The 27,542-nt window shown below is 47.4% G+C and overlaps 1 protein-coding gene across 1 annotated transcript; it reads left to right on the forward strand.

Annotated features, from left to right (window-relative positions):
- Positions 1-1,325: 1,325 nt before the first annotated feature.
- LOC135919798 (zinc finger protein 837-like) lies at positions 1,326-27,299 on the forward strand. Its single transcript, XM_065453728.2, has 6 exons — positions 1,326-1,482; positions 7,441-7,640; positions 12,620-12,743; positions 17,876-18,141; positions 21,505-21,628; positions 26,469-27,299. Exons 1-6 carry the CDS (start codon positions 1,409-1,411, stop codon positions 26,656-26,658), a joined length of 978 nt encoding a protein of 325 aa, XP_065309800.2. The 5' UTR covers positions 1,326-1,408; the 3' UTR covers positions 26,659-27,299.
- The last annotated feature ends 243 nt before the right edge of the window (positions 27,300-27,542 follow it).

Raw genomic sequence — 27,542 nt, forward strand, 5'->3', positions numbered from 1 at the left:
GGCGGCAGCATTTCGATGGCGGCAAACATGGGTTCAAACGTGCATTGGGGGCATGTTAAAGGTCACCCTAGTAGTCAAAATTCACACAGTAACGCGAAACTACGCTCTACAACGTTCAAAGGTGGTCGCCCCTTTCCCCAGCACAGGGTAGCCAGCCGGTACTTACACTGGCTAACCTCCCTGTCTTTCCTTTCCTTTGTCTCCTCCTCTCCTAGTAGTCAAAATTCATCCGGAGTCCCCCACCATGGCGGGCATGGTAATCAAGTCGCGGTTTCTGGCACGTAAGAGAGTAAAATAAAGTGTGTGTGTGTGTACTTACAGGAAAACGAAAGTCTAGCGTATTGCAACTCCTCGAAAGACAAAGCTTCGCTGCAAAATGCGCTAATTCTGCAAGGTTGCGCCTCTCTGCTGTTTCTCTTGTGAGTATTGCAAGTCTTTTATGTTTATTGTACTTTGTTGTGTAAGCATCTATACGATTGCGTTAACTAGCGATACATTTGTGCGATTATTGCCTTGAACACGAAATAGTATTCTTTGTTTAATTATTAAAACTGTTTGTAGCTAATGTGTATCTTTATATCCATTGTGCTGCGGTGCGGGGCCGTGCAGGGACCTCTTTCAAGCAATTTTGGCCTTTTGTCCCTGCTATATCTTCTGATTGTGTTTAATTTCAAGCAATGAATTCAAATATTGATCAGCTTTTCTGTATCCTGCATGGTTCCCCGTGTGTGAGTGATAATAAGGTCTGTGTTAATTATAAAAATAACTCAAACACGCATTTGCTGGCTCTGTCTCCTAATCCAATATTACATATATATATACAGGAAATTGAAGAAGGAAGGTTCTTCTCGCACCGTACCCGAAATCACAGATTCGCAGGCGCAGGATTTTCAGGCACAACAGTTTAGTCATGTTGCGGCCGAAAGACCGGCCTTCGTCAGATCCAAGGGTTAGATGGGGTGCGATTTTATCTCCACCCCTTCCCCCGAAATCGAGAAACAGTTTGTACGCCACAGAACAGAGCTGACAAGATAGCGGAATTTGCCGATATGTAGAATATAGGGCAGTCATTCTATAAAAGCGAGACGAGTGAAAGAGGGGTGGGCGCAAAGATAGTGCCAATCACTGGGACGCTCCTTCTTGCCCTCGGAAACAGCTCCCTATTCCTTAGCACCCGGCTTGTGGCAAACCCGTATACCCTTGCCGCTACTGCATAAGATAAAGCCCCAGTCGAGTCACGCCAAGCAAGAAATATTTTATCTCCTTCATCCCTTCATCGACGCTGAATGCGCATGCGCGGTGATATGCCGTCACCCAGCGACAAGTCGAACACCGTTTATTTTTTTCAGTCCGGGCGTCAGACATCGGCGAACAAGCAGTCGGAGGATACGCGGCTTCGGTGTCCGACATGAGCATCGTAACACGCAGCAGAAGCCGCAAGAACGCCAGCGCAGCCTCAGCCACCGAGGAATCCAGCGCTAGGTGAGCCATTACCGCTTGTATTTCTTGAAACGTCACGCGCAGAGACGACCCGTAGTGTTGCAAGACATGATGTTTTCCTACACAAGAGCCTGGTCCATCCTGCAAACGATCGTCTCTCCGATGAAATTGCTTTCGGCTCTCAGCGTGTCCTTGAGCGGGTGGTGTCAACATATTTCGACGTGGAGTGCAGTTTCTGCGGCTTGACGCGCTCAGGCACTTCATTTTAACGTCTTCAACGTATGTTGTGCGGCGAGTGCGTTTAGGAAAAGAAGCTCGAAAGCTAACGTACCTTTTGGTTAATACGATTAAAGAAAACGTCTTCCATGAGAAATGAGGCGCGAGAATGGGCTGTATGGACCGCATGATGCTCTGTGAGAGCTGCGCTGAAGCGGCAACGTTTGATCGACGTCAGGTCGACGTTAAATGACCTTCCGACTTTTTGTGATCGGTTAGTAATCAGCGCGGCTCTGAGTGAATTGTGTTTCCACATCATCAGTCATCATTAGCTTTGTCAAATTTTCACACTGCATGCAATACGTTCCGGATAGGCCCGCGAAACAGGCTTGAGGCTGGAAACAGACATGCAGGGCATGTAGTTTAGCAGGGTGCGTCTACTTAGCGCATCCAATCTTTCCAAATACAATGTAGGGCATGTTTACATGAACCAAACGTGAGAGGGTCGATTCAAAATCGGCCTCGCCTAGCCCGACGATACCACGTTCACATGGACTCGCTTCTGACGTCTGGAGAATAGATAGTCTTAGTTTAGGAGACGCAAGCGGCTTGCGTACGCAAGAACTAGGGGCGATGGTACTGCGCATGAGCAGCACATGACGTAGGTCTGCGCATGCGCAGTACCGTCGCCCCTTGTTCTTGCGTACGCAAGCCGTTGGCGTCCCCTAAACTAAAACTCTCTAATGACTGCACGCAAGGTCGAGCCGACAAAGGGCGGATCTAGTTTTAGATTTTGCGCTCTCAAACATCTTCGGGCACCCAATGCGGCCCTTACGCAGTGGAGCCACTGCTCCCTGCTTGCGTTGTTTTGTACCCCTTTCCGCTACCTTTTGTGTATCCCTATTTGCGTTCCTTTGTAAACCCAGCCGTTTGGATCCCCAAACTTTGCTTCTGCAACAGATCTATACTTCACGGTGCTCATCCTTACGATGACATAGCACTGTACAGTGCCTGTCTAATATTTGTCTCGATCTCATGCCAGCTGTCGGCGCATAGATTGTGGCACTTTAGTAGTCCCGCGCAAGACTCGGCGCGGGACTCTGTCCATCCGTGTTTAGATACACGCTACAAACGGGTTGAGCTGGGTCAATCTATACAGGGTGTCCCACGTAACTTCAGCTAAACATTTAAAGATATGCAAATGTCACGTACCTGGACAGAACACAAGGGAATGTTGTCTGCCGTCGCTTGGAGGAACTCACATTGTTTTTTTCATTCCGCCTAATTAGTCTTAATTAATTGATCAATTTCTCAAATTTTATAATGATAAGTGCGAATGAGAAAATTGTAGGGCGACATGAAAAACTCCCGATACAGCTTTCTGTTGCTCAATACGTGCTAGATAACGGCGTTTTTTTCCCCGAGCCTCAAAGAAGCCCATAAATACACGCAAAATTGCCGCGCGACTGGCCGCTCGAGGCACTTTGCGTGTATTCGCAAATTCAGAGAGCGTGAGGCTCTTCAACATCCACGCGAAGCATTGTAAGTGCTTTTAACGGTGACCCGCCTCATGTTGCGGTACTTAGCGGCGCAATTCTGTTCATTTGTACCGTTGGTTATCGTACCAGAGTGTGTGAAACTGTTATCGCCAACTGCAGTGAGGTATTTTTAAGCCCTTTAGTCTTCGTGCCCATCATATGGGCTATGAGCGAAAGCACTCGACTGCAGTACGCCTGGAAACTTGGAGGTCCTGGTCGCCCAACGCTGCAAACCCTATGTATAGCATGCGCCTCTTAAGGACGCAAGGTTAAAGGGATACTAAAACGGAGCAATAAATCAGTTTAGACTAATAAGGCATTCTTTGGGAACTCTGCAGTCAATCATTCTAGAATAATAGTTTGATTGTTAGATGAGGAAACGAAGGTCGAAATATCAGTATTTGAATTTGGCGCCGAAACCCCGACGCCCGTACGTCAGTGGGACGTCAAGAATTCAAAAGTATGTTTCCGCATTTGGGCCGCGTTGGCTGGCTAAAGGTTCCCGAAACTTGCGATGTTTATTATTTGGTTCCTTTAGAACACAATGTAGTCAATCTGTACCGCTGTATATGTAAGTAGGCCCTAGAACATGCCATCAAAATCCATGATGTCACAGCGACCAGGTGCGCGAACTGCAAGGAGGCGTCGCTACCGTCTTTCGTTCTTGCGCTTTTTCTGGCTTAGCAAGCGTCGTATTGGGGTAAGACTGGCGTTTTTTGGCGTCGTAGAAAGGTAATTTACGGATGCAGAAATGACTTTTCGCTTTGTTGTCCCGTTAAGAGTGACTAGATTCTTGGTAATTGTGGGAACGTTAGCGAATGTGGCGTTTTTCGCCTCAAGAAGCGTCGATGACCTTCGGACGTAAGTACAGTTCATATTTTTATTAAATATCTCGAGTACGGTATCGGCCTTTATATTGCAAACAAATAATATCTGCCTTTACATTGCAACACCACAAGTCAGGGTTGTGGGAACACATCATCAAATCGGGACACGGCAAGTGCGTACTATCCCACTAATCGCAGTGCCAGCGCACGTGAGAAATTGTAGAGGAAGCAAGGCTGCAAAGTAACCGTGATCTTTATAACTGCATGTGGTATAGGTGCGCCTATTTTATAAAGGAACCAGCCTTCCAATCTCATGAATTCATGACGTGCCGTGAATATAGAGCACATGTACGCGGGCTGTGCTATGGGTGTCTCTTTACAGGGGGATTGAACCTTGACGCGCTATCGGTTTTTGCAGTCACTTCTGGCGCCAAGAAGGTATGGTCTTCGAGATTCACTGTCGAAGTAACCGTCGCTTGGGGAGTGTGATTAGGATATAACCAAATTGCTTCTGTCCAACGCAGCACGCAATAGCATAGCCTCTGAGATCAGTTAATTCCTGTTACTCGGAGAGGGCTGCTGTACGCCACCAATATAGAAACTCAATGGGTATATTCAATTATCCGTCCTCGACAGTCCCGGACTGCCAAGTGCGATGGTTTCGGCCAATGTGCATTGCGGGTGAAGCGTTTCGGGAAATCGTGAACAGCGCAGGACAAGTCGAAGAGACCCTCTGGCCATATGGCGGCTACATGTTTTCAGCTTCTGAATCCTACTTCAGCCACTTGCAAAGCACGAAGGCATGGCCTTCAAGATCTTGCTTTTGGGGCAGTGCGATTTGGACTTTACCAATGCCAATAACCACAGCTAGAAGTAGCCAGAAAACAGCCAAGTCGCCAACCACGATTTTCGGTCGCCAGGAGCCTCGATATGTAGCCGATTTGTCGAGAAGTCGCCAAGCCTGGCAACCCTGAGCTGCTTGCGCCGAGGGAAAAGGGAACGCGCTCGAAACAATGGCCATAGCTGAGCGTGCCGCGCCATCTTTGTGAGTATTCGGTAACTACGGCCGGCTGCGCGGGCGAGTGCAGACGTATGAATCTATACGGAGCGGTGCGAGTGTGTTTCACGAAAAACGCAAAATTTAACCTGCGGCCCTGGGTAAACTATAAACGCCACTAACATGACATTTAAAAGGGAAAACTGTCACTTAACATTCTGGTGAACTTGTGTAGATAAATTACTGCCTTTGTAAGAATTCGCGATCGGCCCACCTCGCCTGATGGGCAATGAACGCGTCTATAGAGCGTCATAGCCAGTCAAAATATTAGCTTACTATAAAAACCCCCGACCTTGTCTTCATTCACGTCAACTCACGTTAACGCGTCATTTTTATTCGTTATTGTACAATACTGTGCAACACTGTGTTGTAGTGTACGAACCACGTGAAAGCTCCAGTGCCTGTTGAAGGCGTCGACTAGGCAGGCTTTTTGCACATAAAAGCCGACAGAACATAACAGTCAAGCATCAGGAGGCTTGTGGATGCTTCCTAATCATACAGCCTTTGCTTTAGGAGCCTAAATATTGCAATAAAAGGGTGCGCGATGCAAGGATCAAACACAAAGGTTCTCTGCACAGTAAGCCCATATCCGTTTTTACATTAGCGAATTGAGCAGCAAATCAGCATTATTGTGTTTGTGTCCTAGCTTAAGAAGTTGGGACAAAACAGAAAGGAACCCATATTCTGTGCATGTCAGATTGTTTTATTATTATTATTTTCAATCTCAGTACTTATTCTAAAAAGAGCAAATTGTAATATTTAGTCGTGTTCTTTGTGGTGCTTATTTGAAGTTTAACCTAAGAATTCTCCAAAACTACCTGAGCAATTATTTATGCTTGAATTGAAGCCCATTCAAGATTTGAATGACTAGGATGCAATCTTACGTATCACGGTAATACCTTGCGGGCAATACGTCTTAAAATTAAACGTTTAAACACAAAAACACCGTAAGCAAAAAGTAAAAAAAAAGTCTGGCGAAGTGATCCAGAGCTCCCACTACGGCGTGCCTCATATCAAGTAATATTTTTGGGATGTGCAAGTCAGCAATTGATGAAATTTTAAACAAAGTACTGATGAGTATGTTAATCATAATTTGCGTGCATGTAATCTACACGATTAATATGATAACATTTTGTTAAAACTTAGCGCTTGTCTGGCGTCTGTCCTGCTCATCGACGTTCTCGTCTACCAAGAATTTTTAGTGCCACAAGGGACACCCAGCCAAATCTGTAGTTCTTGTATGCAGCTTGTGAGTCCGTGACGATCTTGGTGACGTTTGGTTGCAGGAGTGCGAGAGCTATCGCTGCTTCTTCTGCTTCCTCCGAAGACGGAGTGTAGATTGATGCGCAGGTGACCAGCTTTTCTAGCCCGGTGACCACGACTGTTGCCCTCGTGGAGCGTTTCGATAGAGAGGCGTCTGTATATAAGACAGTGTCGTCTACCTCCAGGGTCCTGGAGATGTCTCTTGCCCGGGCGTCGCGTCGTCCGGCATGCCTTGTGGGGTTCATGTTGCGTGGTAGTGGTTTGCATTCCAACTTCTCACTCAACTTTTCGGGTAATTGGTCGTGGCGGGTGTAGTGCGATTCTTGCCATCCTAGCTTGCGGAGGACGCTTCTGCCCGCCTTGGTCTGGCTAAGGCGTACCTAAACAAGCAATCGAATTAGTTTGGGTCCCGGCGCACTCCTGAGTTGAGGGCAATGAATATACTCATCAACAGGCCCGAGCGCTAAACTCCCGGGCCAACGAGGAGGAGGCAAGGGGATGGCAACCCATCACAAATTACAGAGATATAGTCAAATATTACAGGGACGGCAGGAAGACCTTCCCGCACCCCCACCACTCCTTGACAGGCAAATCCAGGCAGGATCCTTTCCCCACCCCTGCCTCCAGAACAAAATATACCCAGAGAGACATAAGAACACATGTCCTCACTGCAATGCATTAGGCACCCTTCGGCACGTCATAGGAGAGTGCAATTTTTCCATAGACCACCCCCCACCTATACCCATAACTAACCCCCCTACTATCTCCACCCTTTACGAGAGATGGGAGATCATGCTGTCCAGCCCCGCCCTGGAAGACCAGCTCCGACTGATCCACTGGGGCCAGGTGGTCCTGGAAGCATATATATGGAGCCCGCGAAGAGGGAGCCACCCCATCAGACGCTTAACGCGTTTCATTTCATAATGGACCAGTAAAGTTGTTTCTCTCTCTCTCTCTCTTCTCGTCTAGTGCTCCAGTTTCATGAATTATGCAATGTTCCGTGTCCAATGTTACGAAGGTTACAACATTTTTTTGTTTAAATTTCCTGGCACACATGGCAATTCAGCGTCTGAGATCCAGATATATGCGTTTATTTTAGAACACCCCATGGCGCCACTGAGGTCACGGGCGAAAAGGACAAGCAGAACAACTCGGCCGACACCAGCCCCCTCCATAACTGCGACGAGTGCGGAAAGGCTTTCAACCGTTGGCATCATTACCGAAGGCACCTCGCCCTGCACCTGTACGAGGAGGCCATCCGGGCCGATTGCGACGCGTTCGTGAAGCGCCAGCTGACAGGTGAAGCATTGCGTCAACGTCCTGACACGCACACGCACACTCGCACACGCACACGCACACGCACACTCGCACACGCACACGCACACTCGCACACGCACTCGCACACGCACTCGCACACGCACTCGCACACGCACTCGCACACGCACACGCACACGCACACGCACTCGCACTCGCACACGCACACGCACTCGCACACGCACACGCACACGCACACGCACACACACACACGCACACATATACACACACGCACACGCACACACACACACGCACACATATACACACACGCACACACACGCACACATATACACACACGCACACATACACACACACGCACACATATACATACATATACACACACATATACACACGCACACATATACATACATATACACACACATATACACACGCACATACACATACACACACATATACACACACACATACACACACACATACACACACACATACACACACACATACACACACACATACACACACACATACACACACATATACACACACATATACACACACATATACACACACATACACACACACACACACACACACACATACACACACAAAAACTGCCGTGCTTATACATATCGTTCATTCCATCTCAAGTGTACTAGGCCCTTTTTACACCATCTCCGATTCTACCCGAAAAGAACATAATTTACCTCAATGCGGCAAGCAATTATTCGAGCGATTTCTGAAAATAATTTTCTGATGCTGTGAATGAGCTTGGATGGTTGCACACACAAGTGAAATATTGTGAAGCAGAGAAATCTGTACGAAAGTATTGCTTGGACGTATTTCTGCCAATTTTCTTTTCTACATTTTGCAGACGGAACTCTTTTATGACTGTTGTAATGCACCCGCCGTGGTTGCTCAGTGGCTATGGTGTTAGGCTGCTGAGCACGAGGCCGCGGGATCGAATCCCGGCCACGGCGGCCGCATTTCGATGGGGGCGAAATGCGAAAACGCCCGTGTGCTTAGATTTAGGTGCGCGTTAAAGAGCCCCAGGGCCGGTATTTTGTAACGATGCCTTTTCCGATTCTATGCCTTTTCAGGCTTTTCGCGCTTGGCCAGTGGTCAGAGCGATGGTCTCCCCACATTATCAACGGGATCAGGCGGCCGTGTGTGGTGGATGATAAGAATAGCATAGAATAAGGCATAAGGCATCGCTACAAAATAGCGGCCCAGGTGGTCGAAATTTCCGGAGTCCTCCACTACGGCGTGCCTCATAATCAGAAAGTGGTTTTGGCACGGAAAACCCCATAATTAAATTATTGTAATGCATTACCTTTCGTTTTAATTTACACTGTTTTAGTCACGAGAAAAAAGTCCGCAATTTCAGTGTAGTTAATATTTATTTGCGAGAAAAAAAAAATTATCGTTCCACGAGGATTATACTCACAACATGGTCTTGGTGTGTTTGTACTGTATGGTAAAAATACTCCGGGAAGACATAAAACCTAAATTTTCTGTTAACATCATGAGAGAAACGGAAAAAAAAATTGACGTTCTGACTATTTGGTGGCTCCATTTTCACAATGTAACGGTCCAGGTAAAAATACGGCCTAATCAGCATATTTTAGTATGCTTTATTGCCAATTCAAGAAATTTGGAGTACGCTTAAGCTTCGCCTATAAGTGTGGAACGCGATAGCATTCAAGGAATCCTGACTGCTTCTCATGCTTCCCGGCAACTGGAGCGTATGTAACCCTAACGTTTACCGGGAAACGAGGGCCGCGAACGCTATGCTCGGAGTCGGCCTTTCTGGTAGAAACGCGGCCTCTTGCGTGGGCCGCGGATGGATGGATGGATGTTATGAGCGTCCCCTTTGGAACGGGGTGGTAGGTTGCGCCACCAAGCTCTTGCTACTATACTGCCTAATATTCTACCTAGGTTAAACAATGAAAAAAGACAAAAAAAAACACACTATGAACTACCACGCCCAAATTTTCTGATCCCCTATTGCGAACTGTGCTTTTGCACGTCTCCGTCTTTTGTCGTTTCCCTACTTTTCTTCCACCAATCCTCCAGTCGCCTCTTACTAATGTCTATTGCGGACATGTTTGCTTTACCACTGCTCCTTCTGAACCCAAGGGCTTCAAGGAGGCCAGTGGTGCCTAAATCGACCGCTGGGTAGATGTCTTCACATTCTAATAAAACATGCTCCGTAGTTTCCCTAGCTTTACCACTGCCAGCACATGCTTCTTCTTCCTTCTTATATCCCGCTTTATAGGTGCGTGTTTTAAGGCATCCCGATCTCGCTTCGAAAAGTAATGAGCTTCCCTTTGAGTTATCATAAATGGTTTCTTTCCTGATTTCGCTTTTTCCTCTTAAGTAGTTCCTCATGGCAGGTTTCTTTTCCATTGCCGCCATCCATGAGATTAATTCAGCTTCTCTGACTTTCTGCTTGACCTTTGTTGTTGGGTTGTCCACCCTACAGGCCGCATACTTGCTGGTGAGCTTCCTAGTTCTTTTCCTCCACTGTGAATCAATGTTTTTCCTGTACAGATACCTGAACACTCTCCCCGCCCATTTACTTTCTTCCATATTCCTCAGCCGTTCTTCATACTCAATTTTACTGCACGCTTCCCTCACTACAAAACTAGTCCAGCCCATATCACCCTGCACAGCTTCATTTGTAGTCTTCCCGTGAGCGCCCAATGCGAGGCGACCAACAGACCTTTGGTTCCCGTCGAGCCCTGATTGTACCTCTGATTTAAAGCAAACAACCGCATTTCCAAAAGTAAGTCCTGGAACCATTACCCCTTTCCACATACCTCGTAGGACCTCGTACCTATTGTATCCCCATAGCGCTCTGTGCTTCATTATGGCTGCATTTCTCTTCCCCTTGACAGTTATGATTTTTTCTTGTGCTTCCATATATCCATTGCCTTCGTTTATCCATATACCAAGGTATTTATATTCTGTTACCCGAGGTATTTCTTGGCCCTGTATCTCCACTGTCTGTTCACTGTTTTCATTGAATACCATAACACCTGATTTTCTAACACTAAACTTCAAACCTAAATCGTTGTCTTCCGTTGCCGCGATGCGGCGGAGGCGAGCGCCATCTGGAGCTGTTGCAAGGAACCGGGCGCGCCATTCCGTGGCTCCCGAGACAGCCGCGCGCCGACGCGCGCAAACGGCGGACGTCGCAGCTGGTCTGCGAATGGCAGGAACGCTGGAAAAGGAGTTTCTTTGTGTTTTCGCGTAACATAATTCTGTTTTCTCGCGTAGCGAAATTACAATCCGACAGCTATTATGCCCGTAGGTCGTGTGCAAGACCTAATTTACGATATTTCCACGTATTTTAGCTTCATGTTCAATTAGTTAGGTAAATTCGTCCCGTCACATGAAGGGCCTCGGTATGGGCGCTACGACAATATTTTTGCCGGAACGACGTCCGACGGCGGACGCAGGTGCCGGGTTTTCTGCTACATGGGCTCCTTAACGCTTTCGCGGTAAAAACGTGTTGCTTTCCAACGCGGATTTCTTCACATAGTTAGAGTGGGCGAAAACTCTTGCATTAGTCCCGTCACGCCCTTCGCGTCATTGTTTGTTGGCTTCGAAGGAAATGGGAGACAGGGGTACTATAAGCAGCCTTTTTTTTTTCAAAGTTATAAATTCACTCGATCATGCATAGGCTATGTGATGCAAGTGGGTTTCTTGCACCTGTTCAGTTGAGTGATCTGCACTCCGCCGTGTGCACTGAATTGCGTCAAAATCTAAACGGCGCAGCGATAAATTTCCTCGTCAACGCAATTAAGCTTCGGTGCCAGTAAATGCGACAACTCGTAATGAAACTGTGCGCCAATCCGCCGTGCCACGCGCAAGTGACATCTGCAGTATCACGCTGAACGAATGAATGATTGATTCAATGTGTGGAGACGGCGAGGTGTAGTGGGCCATTTTTGTTTATCCACTGGATCTGAAGCGGGGCAACGACTTTGGAAAGATGAAACAGATGGTGCCAAGGTTGAACCGTTCTTGAGCTGGCCTACTACTTCCCTGCACGTTTCTCGCGTTCTCCCCTCCCCGATGTGGTTGGGGATTCCACGAACGAATTGTTTATTCAGCCAATGCTCCGCTGAGCAGAATGGAGGGACACGGGAGCAGTTGCTCAGAACTCTGTGCTCTCCGTAGCCCTCCATGGCTCGGCAGTAGATGTGTAAAGGAGAACAGGGTAAATAAGCACGCATGAAACAGGTGAGAAATTACATCTTGCTGCACAGATTCATAGCCCTATAGTATCCACACAAAAGGAGTCTTCCTATTAGACTTGTCTCTGATGTGCAGTGGTAGCCATGCGGTTTTTTCCCTAACTGCGCTGCAGATAATTCGCTCATGGTGGACCCTTATCGTATGCCCGACACAATGCCTCCTTTACTAGATGCCTGCCGCGTCGCTAGTCTTCCCATTGGAGCGGAGGTTCCCGTAGTTCAGGGTAGTCGCAGAGAGACGGCGCTCGCAGCCGACCCACTTCCTGTTGCGGAGGAAATGACGATTACTAGGCTGGCGCGCGCTCGACCAATCGCTTGACGAGAGATTGTGGGTCCTGCCTCCGGGATTGCAACAGACGCCGCTGAAATCTCGGAGGCTGGGCTACATGATTTAGGTTTCCAGCGGCCACCGCAGCTAGCACTCGCAGCCAACCCGGGTTAACCCGGGTGGGGAAGAGTAAAGAGGAGAGGGGCAGGAACCAGCTTCGCGGGTCACGCGGCAGGCATCTAGTAAAGGAGGCATTGCCCGACATTACGTGGGGCAAACAGGCTGATGTATATGCATATAACGCTAAGATTAAGACAGGAGGAGGGATTGCTGCGCAGTGCAAGGATTGCGGCTGTCGGACCATGTTTCACTATACGAGTAGCAGCGGACCAGGACAAGACCAACTACGTGCACCTGACGCTAAAAAGCCTAAATTCCCCACCTCGCGCAAGTTCATTCCTTTTTGCGTACAGGTATTGCCAAGCACGCAAGGGCCGGTCCCCTGCTGCCGGTTTCCACCAGCCTCAACGACGCGACCGCAAGAAGCAGTAACGCGGTTGTCAATGGAGCATCCCTCTCACTGAAAGACGACGCAAGGTAAGTCCGAACGTTTTGTGAATCGCAGCGAAGCTGTTTCCCCCTAGAACGCTTTATGCATCGCACGCATGCGTTACCAGGGAGGGTATAACCTGGGCGGCTTGCATCCGTGTAGGCGACAGGAATGTGTGTGCCGATCCCGGAGATTGTTCGATACCGGGCTGACCCGCCGCGGACGTGAAGCAGTCTTCAGCACTCCGACAAAGCCCCCTTCACCTCCCCCCCCCCCCCCCCCCAAACAAGCACGGAGGAAGGAAGGCAAAAAGCGGTGAAGAGCAGAGAGGTTAACCAGATTAAGTGTCCGGCTGCCTACTCTGATAAGGGGGATGGAGTAAAGGACGGAAAAGACAGACAAACAAGACAAGAAAATTTCAAAAAGGAAGGCATCGCTTTCCACATTCTACAATTGTTTCAACGAGTCCTGTTTTTATTATCCTGGGTCCAAATAGAACCACATAAGGTCGGTGTGTGTGTGTGTGTGTGTGTGTGTGTGTGTGTGTGTGTGTGTGTGTGTGTGTGTGTGTGTGTGTGTGTGTTAGCGGGCTTCTATCACACTCGGAAAAAACCTTTATGTAGCACGGACTGCGCAATTGAAAGCTTTATGGGTAGTTTAACTAATTAGGAATAATTATCTAATTATGCGGCATGAAAAAGATAGTTTGAGTATCTTCATGCGACGGCAAACAACATTGCTTTTGTTCTGTCCAGCTACGTGGGATTTGCGTATTTTTAAACTCTGGCTAAAGTTAGCCGGTACACCCTGTATATTAGAACGTGCACTTAGTGTAGGAAGTTGGCTTTCATGCGCTTTATTTGTTTTAAACTCTGTTTGACGAATAATTAGAGGGGTTGAAACAGTGTGGTGACGGCGCCTGTGCACCTGGCCTGCACTTCGGCGGTTATGACGTCACGTGCGTTGGATGTGCCAACGCCGCCGCAGCAGCGGTTGCGGCAGATGCACAGGACGTGTGGTGACCGAGGCGGCGCTAGTGTCGGCGTAGTGTGGTGCCGTATGAAAACAAAAGTGTGTAATTTCATAATGTATGCAGCCCATGTATGCAGCCTAAACAGCTTCGCTGGCATCCCGTCCCCGTCTGAATGTTGCGACCCCACGATAGCTTTATTTCTTTTTCAAGCTAACACACTTTCTTTGATGCCTTCGCCCGTTATCGCTTTAGCCACATTTACCACCGGTACAAAGGCGACGGCGCAAAGGGTGCGTACTCGCGCAGGCGAGTTACCGGCCGCGTGTTAAAATCTAAGCCTCAGCGACTGTTTCCGCCTCTGAGTTACAGTAACAGATCTCGAAACCTATGCTTTGGCGGACTGCATGCGCCGGAAGTGATGGTTAAGCCGGAAACACATCATAGCCGCCAATGTTTCACAGCATTAGGGGGAGAGGCGGGTCTGCAGAAATTACGATTTTCCCCAGAAAACTTAATCCTAATTTTGTTTGGTATTTCCAGGTATTTATTTATTTTTATTCCTAGACGTATAAATAAGCTCATCGCCTAGTTCGGTTGCAATCTGCGCCATAGTAGCGAAACATTGGAGGACGTTTAGGCTTCGCTTCTGAGAATGCAACGCGATAGCATTCCAAGATCCCTGACTGCTTTTCACGCTTCCCGGAAAATGCAGCCTACGTAACCGCAACGTTTACCGGGAAACGCTGGCGGCGAACGACATGCGGCCTCTTGCGAGGGCCGATCTCCTTTCATTGTTTCGTACTTTGAATATTTCAGTATGAGAAGATCTAACACCAAAGGTATACGCACTGTCGGCGTTTTGTTTGCGTGACATTTGTTTGTGGGCTGATCTCAAAATTCAGAGGAATAATTTTGTAAAGAGTGTAAGACAACGTGTGAGCAACTTTGGCGATAGAAGCCTGGTTGGGTATGTGTGGTGCGGAATGATTTTTGCCGAAGCCACAGTCGACGCTGGACGCCAGACGCCGGATTTTTATGCGAAGCATATTACGAGGGCTCAACCCAGCTCCTCAGGCGCGGCGGTGACCATGAAATCACGTGACACCGTGACGTCACGACAGAGGAGAAGTGGCTTTGGCTCAACTCTTGCAAGACGGGCTGGGTGGGAATCGAACCAGGGTCTCCGGAGTGTGGGACGGAGACGCTACCACTGAGCCACGAGTACAACGCTTCAAAGCGGTACAAAAGCGCCTCTAGTGAATGCGGTGTTGCCTTAGAAACGCGCTGTTTCTAAGGCGTGCGTCTCTTGCTCAGGCGCACATTTCGTTGCCGCGCCGAACGCTGCTTTGCTCGACGCTCACCGCGTCCAATGCGGGGCGCGAAGTCGCTGCCCTGTAGCCCATTGTCTTACACCCCTTGGCGGGTCGACGGGAACGCTGTCGCGTTCCACTCTTGAAGGCGAAGAAGTAATGCATGAGTTGTTTCTTCGTCTAGCCGAACCAAATATAGCCAAGCAACAGCAGTTCACCAGGCTAAACAGTGGTTCAACAACTAAAATAAAGGCTAGTATGCTTCGCATCCTGGGCTTAACCTTACCTAAGCCACAGCCATTTTTTGTGACACGGGGCCCTGAACGCTATCGCTTTGAAGTCAACTCTCGTTACAGGTGCGCGAACTTGCTGTGAAGGGCTCCTATGAACGCTGTATTAAAGATGCAAACGCAGGGCGGCCATGGAGAGAATGCCCGCGCTAGAAAATTGTTGTTTTTTCTGTAGCGCGTTTTGACAGTAGGATACCTTGCATCGAGAGTACAGTGGACCGAAAAGCAAGGACTACAAAAGGAAAGCAGAACTCTACGGCAAATTCAGATCCGGTTGAAAACCGATACAGAAGCTTGGATGGGAAGAAACACAACAAGATTAGAAAGAAAACGAGGACGACTTCAAGAAATTTCCCCAGAGAAAGTTAGAAATGAAGAGGGGCGGGAGCCTCATCTTATGGAGGAAGGCACTCAGATTAATTATTTTTGGTCTTAAATTGAAATAGCATGCTCTGAAATCCTCGAGCTTGTTTTTCTCAGTCTGCCCCCTTTGTGGCTGAACAAAACCTTAGGGAAAACTTTAGGGCCACTTCCAAACTGCTTCGCCAAAACATACTTTCCAAGTAGCTTCTGGGAAGAAATGTTGTCAAGCACAAGTGGAGGTTCTTTTTATATTTCTAACTCTTCATTACCAAAAAAAAATTAACTTAGCCTCACAGTTGTTAGTGTTACAGAAATGTGAGTGAAAACACGTGACTGTCCTATCCAGCACTATACCCCTCCTAGAAAGCATATTTGAAATGAAGAAAACCAAGTGGCACTGCTTCATTGCTTCTGAAATTATAGTTTTCCGAAGGCGGCATGACTAATTGCTTCCGCAGAACAGCCATGACTTTTCTACGCAATCTGTTATTTCGACTTAGAATGTGCACGTAAAGCAAGAAGGTGCATAAATCTACGAGTTAGTTTTTAGCCCCGCTTTCCCCTCTTCGTGATGCACGTGGCATCATGCGAGAGCTTTCGAGCGTCTCATGTATTACATGCTCTGTTGTCGCTCTCGTCAACGACAGTGCTCCTCTTCTCTCTCAGACCTTCATGCTCCAGCGGTGGCTGCTGTGGGAAAGGGGAGCCTGTGTCACCTTTGTCGAGAACTGTCACTTGTGTCCGCAAAAAGGCGGTTGAAATTGCAAGCTCGTAACTATCGTCGAATCCGTATGAGCGCGCTACACAGATCAATCTCTTAAACGATTGCGAAGAACAGTCCCACTGGTCGCTGTTCCGCAAAGCAACCACTGTCATTTCCTTTATTTTGGTAACTAATCTTGCAGGAAACAGAAAAGTTCAACCGGGGTAAATGTTTCAAGTGCCACTGAAACGAACCGTGCCCTGTTTAGCGTCGCTCCAAGCGTGAAATTTTGTTCTCTAATTGTAGACAGCCTGTTGTGTACGGCTGACATGCTGCTAAGCTGATCGCTGCGATTTTGCTGGAACCGCAGCTGACAACCAAGCGTCAGCTTTGCCGGAGTGCAAAATGGCTCGCGCTGTCGGCCGGCATGCGAAATTCTTTCATTATTGGTTATTGGCTGATGGGGCTTGCATCGTGGTGCTGTTGTTGACCACGCAGACCTCAGCTGTAGCGCAGAATATTTAGGCTATCTAGTTACCCTATCTAGTTATATATCTATCTATCTACCCTATCTAGGCTATCTAGTTATCTATCTATCTACCCGCATGGTGCATTGGCAAGAATTAAATTTCCTGGAATCGGAAATTGGATTATACGTTGCAAAAGGAAAAATTAATATCGAGGTGGTGCAGAATATCGTGTGCTGTGTGGGCGGTACAGAATGTTCTTAACTTTTAGAAAAGCTGTACTTGGCTAGGGTTTCGTGCATTTTTGTTCTCCGTGAACAAAAACTATCATCATCAATGGTTCATACTCCCTTAAGCATTCATACTCCCGTAAGCAAGCAAAAAAATGCATTGACTCATAGTCCTGTAAAGTTAATGGCTACTCCGTGTGAATTAGCTGTAATGACACTACTCCAGTTGTCGGTGATTTCAATGCGCATGTGTTGGTACCGAAAAGGGAGCGGTTTCCGCGCTCCGTGTTGCAGACGTATCCCTTGCGACGCCCCGTCGATCCGGCCCAACCGACCACCCAGCGGCGTGCGCGCATCGATGTGACATTATCATAGAATGTGATTGCAGTTGCGAGTGAACTAATGACCACCCATCAAGACAATGAGCTCATACCTTTGTTCAAAATTATTTGACATCTCCGTGTCGTGTGCTAACCAACTTCACTGATCAACCACTTTCACAGAGTGAAATGGCTCATGTTTTTTTTTCTCTCTTTAAATGGTTCGAGAAAACAGAGTTGTTAATGACCAATGTTCATTTGAGTATTCACGTTGCCCAATGCGAAGACTTCGTCCATAGTGGAAGCCCTTCGCACATTTTGCCACGCGACCATGTTCATGTTTCGGTCCATTCCCCCTGTGCCCCCGATGAGGATATAGCAGGAGCCCCGAGTCCCTGGAGTATTTACAAATTTCCGCCCCCACAGTTCTTTCGTTAACAACAAAAAAGGAAGAAATCATCTACAGAATTTCCTGTGTTACTTGGCAAGCGTAGCTTCTACAAACCTGAAACTTCTCATGCAGGATTCCCAATGGCACGAAGGAAGTCCAGAGCAAGCCGGTCGACGCCAGAGGCAACGTTTGTGGCTTGTGCGGGACGTTCTTCAGCCGCTTTCATCGCTACAGACGACACCTGGCCATGCACGCCTACGAGGAAGCGGTCGCCGAGGAGGGTGATGCATCCAAGGAATCGAAGGACGCACAAGACGAGCACCAATGGCAGCGCGAGGATGGAAGACTTCGTCGATGTCCTGATGGTGGCAGCGACTGTGGCCCTCGCCACACGCCAGGCGAGTTTATACACAGACCCTATCAAAGCAGATCGGAAATTTTTTTTTAACGCCCCTGAACCATCTCACATTCGTTTTTTTTACAAATGAACACGCGCATGGCGTACAGAATGCCACCACAGTCGTCTTTCGCGAATTCGGCAATGCTACCAAACGCCCTCCCCGACAATAAAAAAAAAAAAAATCTTGTGCGCCTCGTTTTGCCTTTCCGGTGTATGTATTTCGGCGGTGGAGGATGTCAACAAGCTGCTCCAGGTGGCGTCACTAGAGCTCAACACTGCCGATTGGTCGGTTGATGATGGACGACCGCCCCAACCTGACGAGAGCCGACTGTGTTTCGAGAATGGAAAAGCCTGCCCATTTAGTCGCCATTCTGCGCAGGGCGATTAGGGACGGAAAATGGAGGAGCCTGTCTTCTGGTGCGCTGATACTAGCTTTTGGTGTATACTGCATGGAGTTAGTGAAAGCATGCGTTTAGAAGCGCGTTGGTTTGGGCTAGCTGGTTTTCCATTTTAGATTGTGACCTGGTGTAGATATGAAACCTGCGGTACGAGAGGCGCTCAGTAACCATTGGCAAGCTGAATGGGACAAGCAAGTTGAAAATAAGCTGCACCTGCTTAAACCGAAGTTAACCAAATGTTTTCCACTGAAGCTTGATAGACACATCGCAGTCACCCTGGCACGACTCAGTATAGGACACACGTATAGCACACACAAATACCTCTTCACTGCAACTGACCCACCGACGTGCACACGCTGCGGTGAGAGCTTAACCGTCTTACATGTCCTCATCCAATGTCCTGAACTTCCACGAGAGCGAGTGGGTCATTTTAGAGAACTTTACTCACACCATATACCCTCACCCCCCCCCCCCCTCCACCCCCATCCCTCGATGTTCTTATCAGAGGATGCACTTTTTAATTTTAAAACAGTGCTTAGTTATCTTGGTCAAGTTAACTTTATAGCTTCTTGCGTAAGCAAGAATTGTAAAGCAAGGGACTCGGACAACCCAGAATAATTTAACATGTGTGCCTGAAGCGAATGCATTTAAGGCCTTATATCTATTTTATTAACTATTTTAGAATTGATGTACTAGTATTTATAGATCTAGCTTACGGGTAGGCCTCTATACAGCCTTTCTTTTATGTCATAGTCTAAACTTACAATCTTGATTAATCAAAACACATGTCCTGGTGTTCTTTGGCCTTAGATGCCCATGCGCCAATAAACATCAATCATCATCATCATTTTAGATTGTGTGGTACAGCACGAGAAAAAAAAAGAGCATGCGACAAGGAGAGGGTGCCAAGGCGGAGCAGGGACAGGAGGCAGGGAAAGGAGGTTGACCAGAATGGAAAATCCGGTATGTTACCCTTACACTGGGGAAGGGGGATGGGAGGCAATTAGAGAAGACAGGATAGAGAGAGAGAGAAACAAAGCACGGACACACAATCACCGCCGGTTACTGCACAGGGTGTTTCACGTAACTTTAACCAAGGATTTTAAAAAAATCGTTCAACGCAGCTTAATGAATAGAACGGCATAGTCATCGAGGCTGTGGACGAAGTGTTGTTGGTGGTCGATTTGGCTGTCGTATGGGATGCCAATGTAAGGGTGGTTAATGACAAGGCACGTGAGTAGGCAGCAAAGTATGCTCCTCTACGGAGCTGCTTCGATCCGCGGAAGGAATTTTCCTCTCATGATTTGGTTTTCGGAGCATGAAGCATGACATGTCGGGAAACCTAGGAGTTGGGTAAGACCTTGGGTCCATCTCGTTCGGATCTGGCTTTGCTGAGTTCCTGCGTCCTTCACGGTAGCTTAATTTGTCCTAATAGATTCAGGAAAAGAGTAGATGTCCCTAAGGGATTCGATACGCGTTCTTTATTATTTGTTTGTCCTTTGTCGCTTAACAATTTTTTTCTCTTCCCTTTTCTCTCTACCGTTTTTGATGACCCTTGTGTTGCTCCTTATGACGTATTTAGTTGAAGTTGGCCACAGCTATAAAAGACAAGTATTACAAACGACTTTAGCTTTCCCCAAGGTAGTTCACTCACAAATGACTTCTTGGGGAGGCCAGTACTGGACAGCAAGGGCCGACATGAGGTGGCGATTCCCCTCCCGCGCTGGTCCTTTCCAAACGTCCGGCAGATTAAATCTAGCTGTGGTCACTGGCACCACAAGTTGCGGTAACGAATGTTGATTGCCAAGATGTGGCGCTCTATCTCGGCGTTGGAAGACAGCCCGCGAAACATGAAAGGAAACCACGCGATTGAGCTCGCGCGCTATCGTATTGCAGCGCTATCAACCTTGCAATGCAGCCTATCGCTTATCCGGGACGACGGCTCTTCCTTTCCGTGTGCCACCGACAAATATGCTGACTCACTGTGAAGCCGATGATGCCCAGAGCCGTGGCCGGTCACTTTGCCGCGGTCCACGCGCACCGTTCGTTCGCACGAAGCGCGGTTGAGGGCGCTGCGATACGATGGCGCGTGGGCGCTGTCACGCGGTTTTATTTCGTATTTCGCGGGCTTTCTGGGAAATGCAAACTGTGCGGCGAAATATTCGATCGGTCGTTTCTGAATCCCATCTACAACTCGACGAAGCGCAATTGGCCCTAAAGTGAATAATAAAAAAATTTGCCTTATTCATCTTAGTTAACTAATTAGGCGGAATACAAAAAAGAAAAAAATACCCGAAGAAGAGCCACACTACGGCAAACCATATGCCGCAAGTTCCATTCAGCTGCGGCTAACCGACAAAAAAAAGAGAAAAGAATCCTTAGTTCAAGTTACGTGTCACATCCTGTATATCGCGGCATGCTATCGCCGCACAGAATTACTTGTAGCACTGCAAACATCAGTTCAGGCTAGAGGTGCTTGTGCAGGTCTGCTGGGCTTAAAAACTGCAACACCATATCCGTCGCCATCAGTTGCCATGGCTTGCTGGGTCAGCAAACCAAACTGATTTCTTCTTTTAGGTCTTCGATCAATGCTATGTGTATAGTCACTGTAGAACGGTACCTATCAGACACTACGTAACTAACGTTCGAGATGAGGGCCCAATTAACTCCAAAATGTTTCTCTTTCGCTGTCGGGAGGTCGCATGAATGAGCAATCATTAATACAACAATAATGCTAAAGTAGAGCCAATAGATACGCGATTAAGCCGCCAAATGCTTTCTTACATTCAAGGCGTACGTTTAAAAAAGACCGCTGACGGCCCGCACCTCCCAGTGCGATACTTCGGCTAGAAATAACTGGCACGCTCAGTGCTTGGGCAAATGCTAGCGGGCTTCGAATCGCCGTCGCAAAATGTGACGAATAATCCCCGCCTGCTTTTTTTTATTTTTCTCGGCTCGTCCAGACTCGGCGAAGAAAGCGAGCGCCGGTTCTTCAGTTTCATCGCAGTCCAGCGGCAAGGACCCCGAAACATCTGGCCCACGCCCGGTCCCAAGGGAGGTCTCGTCCACATCTGAAGGCGGTGCAAGGTGATCCCGAGTGTGTCCTTCAAAAAAAAAAAAGTTTATTCGAGTCAAGCCAACAAACACTGACACCAAGGACAACATATGGGAAATTACTTGCGCTCAATAAATGAGATAAAGGAAACGATAAATTAACGGAAATGAAAGTGGATGAAAAAAAAAAACTACTTGCAGCAGTTGGGGGAGCGATCCCACTACTTTTGCATTATGCGTGCGATGCTCTACCGATTGAGCTGTCCCGGCGCCGCTTCCCAATCCGCTTTCTTGGGTATTTGTTTCCTAGTGGAACCTTGGGAGTGCTAGCCAGCGCCACTACTCACAAACTTTGGCGGCGGACGTGGAACATCCTTTCTGCCGCAGGCGTCACGAGAACGTGATCTTTTTGGGTGTAGGCAACCGGCCCATAAACCCTCACATGCTTCCTGAAGGCATCAACGTTGCCGGATTCGAGACCCTCGTTATGTAATGAACGAGAAGAAAGGTGGGTTAACCGAGGGGCCCGAGTTTTACTAGTCAGATCATAAGAAGCCAACAAACACTGACACCAAGGACAACATAGGGGAAATTTCTTGTGCTTAATAAATGAAATAAAGAAACGATAAATTATTGGAAATGAAAGTGGATGGAAAAACAACTTGCCAACAATTTGAAGGTTGTCGGATCGTTCCACGTGCACCTGCGGCAAGGTGTTTTTTCATCCACTTTCATTTCCATTGATTTATCATTTATTTAATTCCATCTGTGTGGTCCTTGGTGTCAGTGTTTGTTGGCTTCTTATGACATGACTCATAAAATTCGGGCCCGTCGGTTAACCCCTTTCATCTCGTTCATTTGAGTCAAGTAGCATGTATATTCTTAATGTACTTCCACATACGTCCTGCTAAGTAAGTGGAAGATCAGGCCTATCAGAAAACTACGACCGCCACCGTTGGGCGTTGGACACTCTTATCCAGAGGCACTGCTGCAGTTCCTTCAAGATGTAAAGCTTCTTTTTTCGCTCGGGTTTGTCACGCGAATTACGTTCAGGATGAAATTAAACGCAAGGATATGAACGCCAGTTTTGTGCAGCGTTATTGGGGCGTGCTTTCGTGATCTTAAACAGCGTCTGCTTGGAGCTCAAACCATAGGTTGACCGTCAGCGGGGGTTCGGCAGGGAAGACGAGGTGACGTAAAAACAAATAATAGAAGTTTAATACATCGTTACGGGTAAGCGACGCACTCCAAGACAAAAAAAAAAGAAATAGAAGAACGTTCAGCTTGCGTGCGCCTGCACGCAAGGGCAGAGAAGATGCGACTACATGAGACGGCTCGCTAGCACTCCCCCATCCGGGCAGTCTCTGCTGCTTCCTGGTAGATGGTCTTGTCAGGACCCATCATATCAACTTGCACAAGGGGACACCGGGGGGAAACCACTCCTTGGCCACGGCCGGGCTAGAGGTGGCCAAGCGCCCACGTCGCTCCTCAAGCAGGGCCTTGCCTTGGCCCAGATGGGGGTGAACGCGGGACAAAGGGGGAGTAAGATTCCCATTCGTGGTATTGTCGCTTCGCACACACCCGGCGGACAAGTCCTTTCGTGTTGACCAGCGTGACGATCAGGCACGGCGTGGTGCTCGCGTGCTAGGCATCTATTCAATTCGCTGCCGTGGAAAGGGACCAGCAACTGGAGACAAAATAGAAGTGTCAAAAAAGACTCTACGCTGCATGTCGTTTCACGAACAACCGAGGAGCCCACGTCGCCAAGCCCACACGCAATGGTTGCTTAGTTGCTTTGCTGTTCTGCGGCTAAGCACGAGGTCGCCGGCTCAAATCCCGGCCGCGGCGGCCGCATTTTGATGAACGGCGAAATGCAAAAAAAAAAGCCCCTGTGCCGTACATTTGGGGCATGTTAAAGAAAAACTGGCGCTTGAAATTAACCCAGAGTTCCGCCACTACGGTGTGCCTCGTAATCAGAACGTCGTTCCGGCCAGTAAAATACGAGAAATCATTTTTTTTTATCGCCGCCCTTGCAGACATTTACTTCGAAAGAAAATATGCGACCGAGAAATGTCTTAGGGACCTCATGCTGCACCCGAGCAGCTGTAATGTCTTATCATTGTCAGGATTGGCATAACTACGCCTACACAGCATGAATTGATTCCTTAGCATTCCTATCACATTATCATATATATAGAATTCATATTATAACGTTGGTGCACAGAAGTGACTTCAGTACTATAACAAAGCCTAAGGTTAAGGCACCATACTGAACGGAATATACCCATGCCTGCGTGAAGTTGTGGTCGCTCTCAACAGCCAAACATTTTCTTGGTGAGCGAGCCAATGCGTCCAAAAGCGGCTATATTGACCAGGTGTCTGCTGTGCTAGCATAAATTCCACGTCCTGAAAAATCAAAATGCAAAACACAGCGCGTGCCGAACGCTTCACATAATTTGCTGTTCCCATGCACAAATGCGTGACATGCTTAGATTTAGGTTCACATTGACATCATGCCGCGTGGAAACCCAAGCGAATAAAGAAACGAATCAACCAGTTCGTTGGGTACTGATTTAAGAAGATTCTTGATCTCTATTCAACATCACAAACTCATCGAAGCCTCAGTCTCATATGCTGAAGCTAGCAGCGTAGAATACATTATATTCTGTCCGGGAACTGTTGCAATTGCAGTAGACATTACAGTATCTTGACACTGGTCACCCAAAACCAATTCAAAAACAGGAACAAGAGTTGTGTCTTGTCCGCATGAACGCATTAGCGTTCGCAGAAAGCTGGGTAATCAGGCAGCGGTATGGCAGAAAAATCGTTTGTAGCGACATCTCGTGACTCGTAGTTCAACGAGAAAGCGCAAAAATCTATCACTGCGGCGTCCCGCCATGTTCCACTTACCTGCTTGCGTTAAAGCGTCGGTAGCGACCAAATCGTCAATGTGCAGGCTTATTACGATTGGCTATTTATCTACTTTGTCTACGATTGTCTATTACAATTGAGTACAAAGACGCGTTGTAGTTGAAGAAATCGTTAAAGGAATTACATTACCGCCACGTACACTATCACGAAAAGTACATAAAAACCAGGCGGGTCCTTGGCTCCGTCTGCTCATTTTGCAGAGAAAGGAGATCCGACGTTGCATAGCTGCATTAAAATTTAGAATTACTTTGCGTTATTTCGCTCGTTTAAATGCCTGACCTTATAATTCTTGCCGGACCTTATCTCTTTTATTCGTGACGAGTTTACTGCATTCGCTTTTTCCACGTGCATGTACGCCGACGTTGACTTCTATTGCAGCGGATTTGGTTGACACGCCTTTATTTTGTTACCTTTTGGTCAAGACGCCAGCTAGGTGGCATGATCCCGGGGATAGCGAAGTCTGTGGTGCAATATGGTTAATTTTCGAATATATTGGGGATAATTACACCTGTGCGCCTAATTTTACCGATCGTGCGACTAATCCTCGCTTCTTGTCTCGCTCAGACCAGCTTTTTGATACCACTTGTCACACTGTGACATTGGAGAAATCACAATGTAATTGTTTGAACAGGAGGTCAGATAGATACCCATGCAGACTCCACGTTCGCAAAATTCGTATGAAGTTACCAAGAAAAACCTTCACATAAAAAAAAACCGTGGCTCAAGGACTTCTGTCCTGTAGACACGTGTAGAAGGTCCCATTGTAAGGAAAATCTCTCTAGGTATAGCGTAAAAAAAAATGTAACTTCTACATGATTAGACTGCCAAATATCACAAGTTAGTTGTGGGTTTCCGCCGTGAGCGCAGTTCACATTACCTATTTTGCGTGTATTATTCGGTTCGTATTCCAAACTTTGAATATTCGCCCTAACCTAGTTAGCCGGCTTTCTAGGGCAGGTTGGAGAAATCCGCTCTCTACATAACTGCCTGCTCGCGCAATTCAAGAATTAATGACAAGATTGTTACAATGGACATACACCGGGCATTGCTGTCCTGGGGACGTGAAAATGAAGTAGGCCTTCAGCAGAGACATTGTATTCAAAGTTGTAGGTGAGGCCTGTCCTGAGGGGCAAGATATGTATGCTCGCTAATCTTTAATGTGGTCTAAAACACGGGCCAATGCTGATAGATCGAAGCTCTGTTGTTGTTCTATTCAAATTTGCTCGAATAACTCGTCTTTCTTTCTTTTTATTTAGAGGATGCGGAAACAGCGCCGCGGTAGATCAGTAGGTAGAGCATCGCACGCGAAATGCGAAGGTTGCGGGATCGTTCCCCACCTGCGGCAAGTTGTTTTTTCATTCACTTTCATTTCCATTATACCTCATCGTTTCTTTATTTCATTTATTAAGCACAAGTAATCTCCCCTATGTTGTCCTTGGTGTCAGTGTTTGTTATCTTCTTATGATATGACTAATAAAAATCGGGCCCCTAAGTTAATCCCCTTTCTTCTCGTTTTTTCCTAAATGTGACTAATTTCGGAAGTTACCAAGAACTATTTCTACTGTCCTACGAAAATGACGGAAATTTACGTTAGATGAAAGGAAACTCATTTATATACTTAGAAATATTGAATTGGCATGCTTACTCCCTATGGTTCGAATCTGAGGGTTCTCCATTTAGACCAAACGATTCATCATAATAAACAAAGAAAGCATTGGGCCCCACGTATTCATTATTCGAAAGGGCAATAAAATGGGCTACTTAGTAGCTGGTATTGCATTTGCCCACCAGTCCGTGTTTTTATGTCTCCGTCTTTTGGAACGGAGCGCAAGAAATAAGTATTCCATTAGTTATTTCGCTAATAAGTGTATTGAGTTTGTTTTGGTGCAACCGGCAGGCAAAATGTAATTGAAAAAAAATTTTTCTTCCCGTCTATTTCAAGGAATGAAACCGAGGAGACAAGCCAACAATGCGTCTGCTCCGTGTGCAACCAAGTTTTCGTCTGCCAGTACACCTACCACCTTCGGCTTCCCCAGGGCAGGAGAGACGGCTCTCACATTTGTCCCCAGTGCCACCGCGTATTCGATGATATGGGCCGTTTAAGCTTGCACCGAGGCGACTACACCGGATAGAAAGGCCGCATATATCATGAACGTCATAATTCCTCTCGCAAAAAAAAAGCTTTATCTCCACCAGCATCTCGCCACTTGACACTGGTGGAATACGTCCCAGCTATCTCGAGATAATGAAAAAAAGATAAGGCATTTGCGAACAAAACGAACCTCGTTTAACCTGGCCAGGAATGCCAACGTCTGCAGCGAAGATTTTCACAAATTTTATCAGGACCAGAGAAGTATCGGCGCTAAATGCCTCGGGTACATCGGTGAAAGTGTCTGTCATTTAATACGAACTGCAGCTTTGACACTGATTAAATACGGAAAAAGAAAAGCTTTCGACCGACATCTGATGTGGAAGCATTAATTTCGATGTGCACCGCTGTTGGAACTTCCACGCACACGTCATCAGAGCGGCCGATGCAGGGTCCGTAATGGCGAAGCGCAAGTCTTTTTTTAATCGTTAGTGGTTAGCCCGCGTATGAAGGAGGCACGTAACGTAAGGTGTGCCGTTTCGCAGCGCGTCTTCGACGCCCTGCCGCTAACCACGCTCACCTGGACCCGCTATGCCTACGCAACGCGCATCCTTGAACGAGCACCGCTGTATAACGTGCAAATGAATATTTTACAATAAAAAATAAACGACTTCGGAATGACAATGTGCCATTAGTTATTGATCTGCAGCTGCTCGAGCTGCATCAATACCTCTGTGCCATGGCCTGGCGGGAAAGCATAGGGAAACAATTACTGCAGGAGTAAAGTAGGGAAACGATACAATAATGCAGATTCACTGGAACCTGAATACTGAATAATTCACTGGAACCGACCGCATCCCACTCATAGGTGCTGCAATGCTCTGCAGCGGTGCCACGCTGATTTATTGCGTGGAAATAGCCTCCGTT

Source organism: Dermacentor albipictus, chromosome 9, assembly GCF_038994185.2.
Source record: "Dermacentor albipictus isolate Rhodes 1998 colony chromosome 9, USDA_Dalb.pri_finalv2, whole genome shotgun sequence".
Classification (NCBI taxonomy): domain Eukaryota; kingdom Metazoa; phylum Arthropoda; class Arachnida; order Ixodida; family Ixodidae; genus Dermacentor; species Dermacentor albipictus.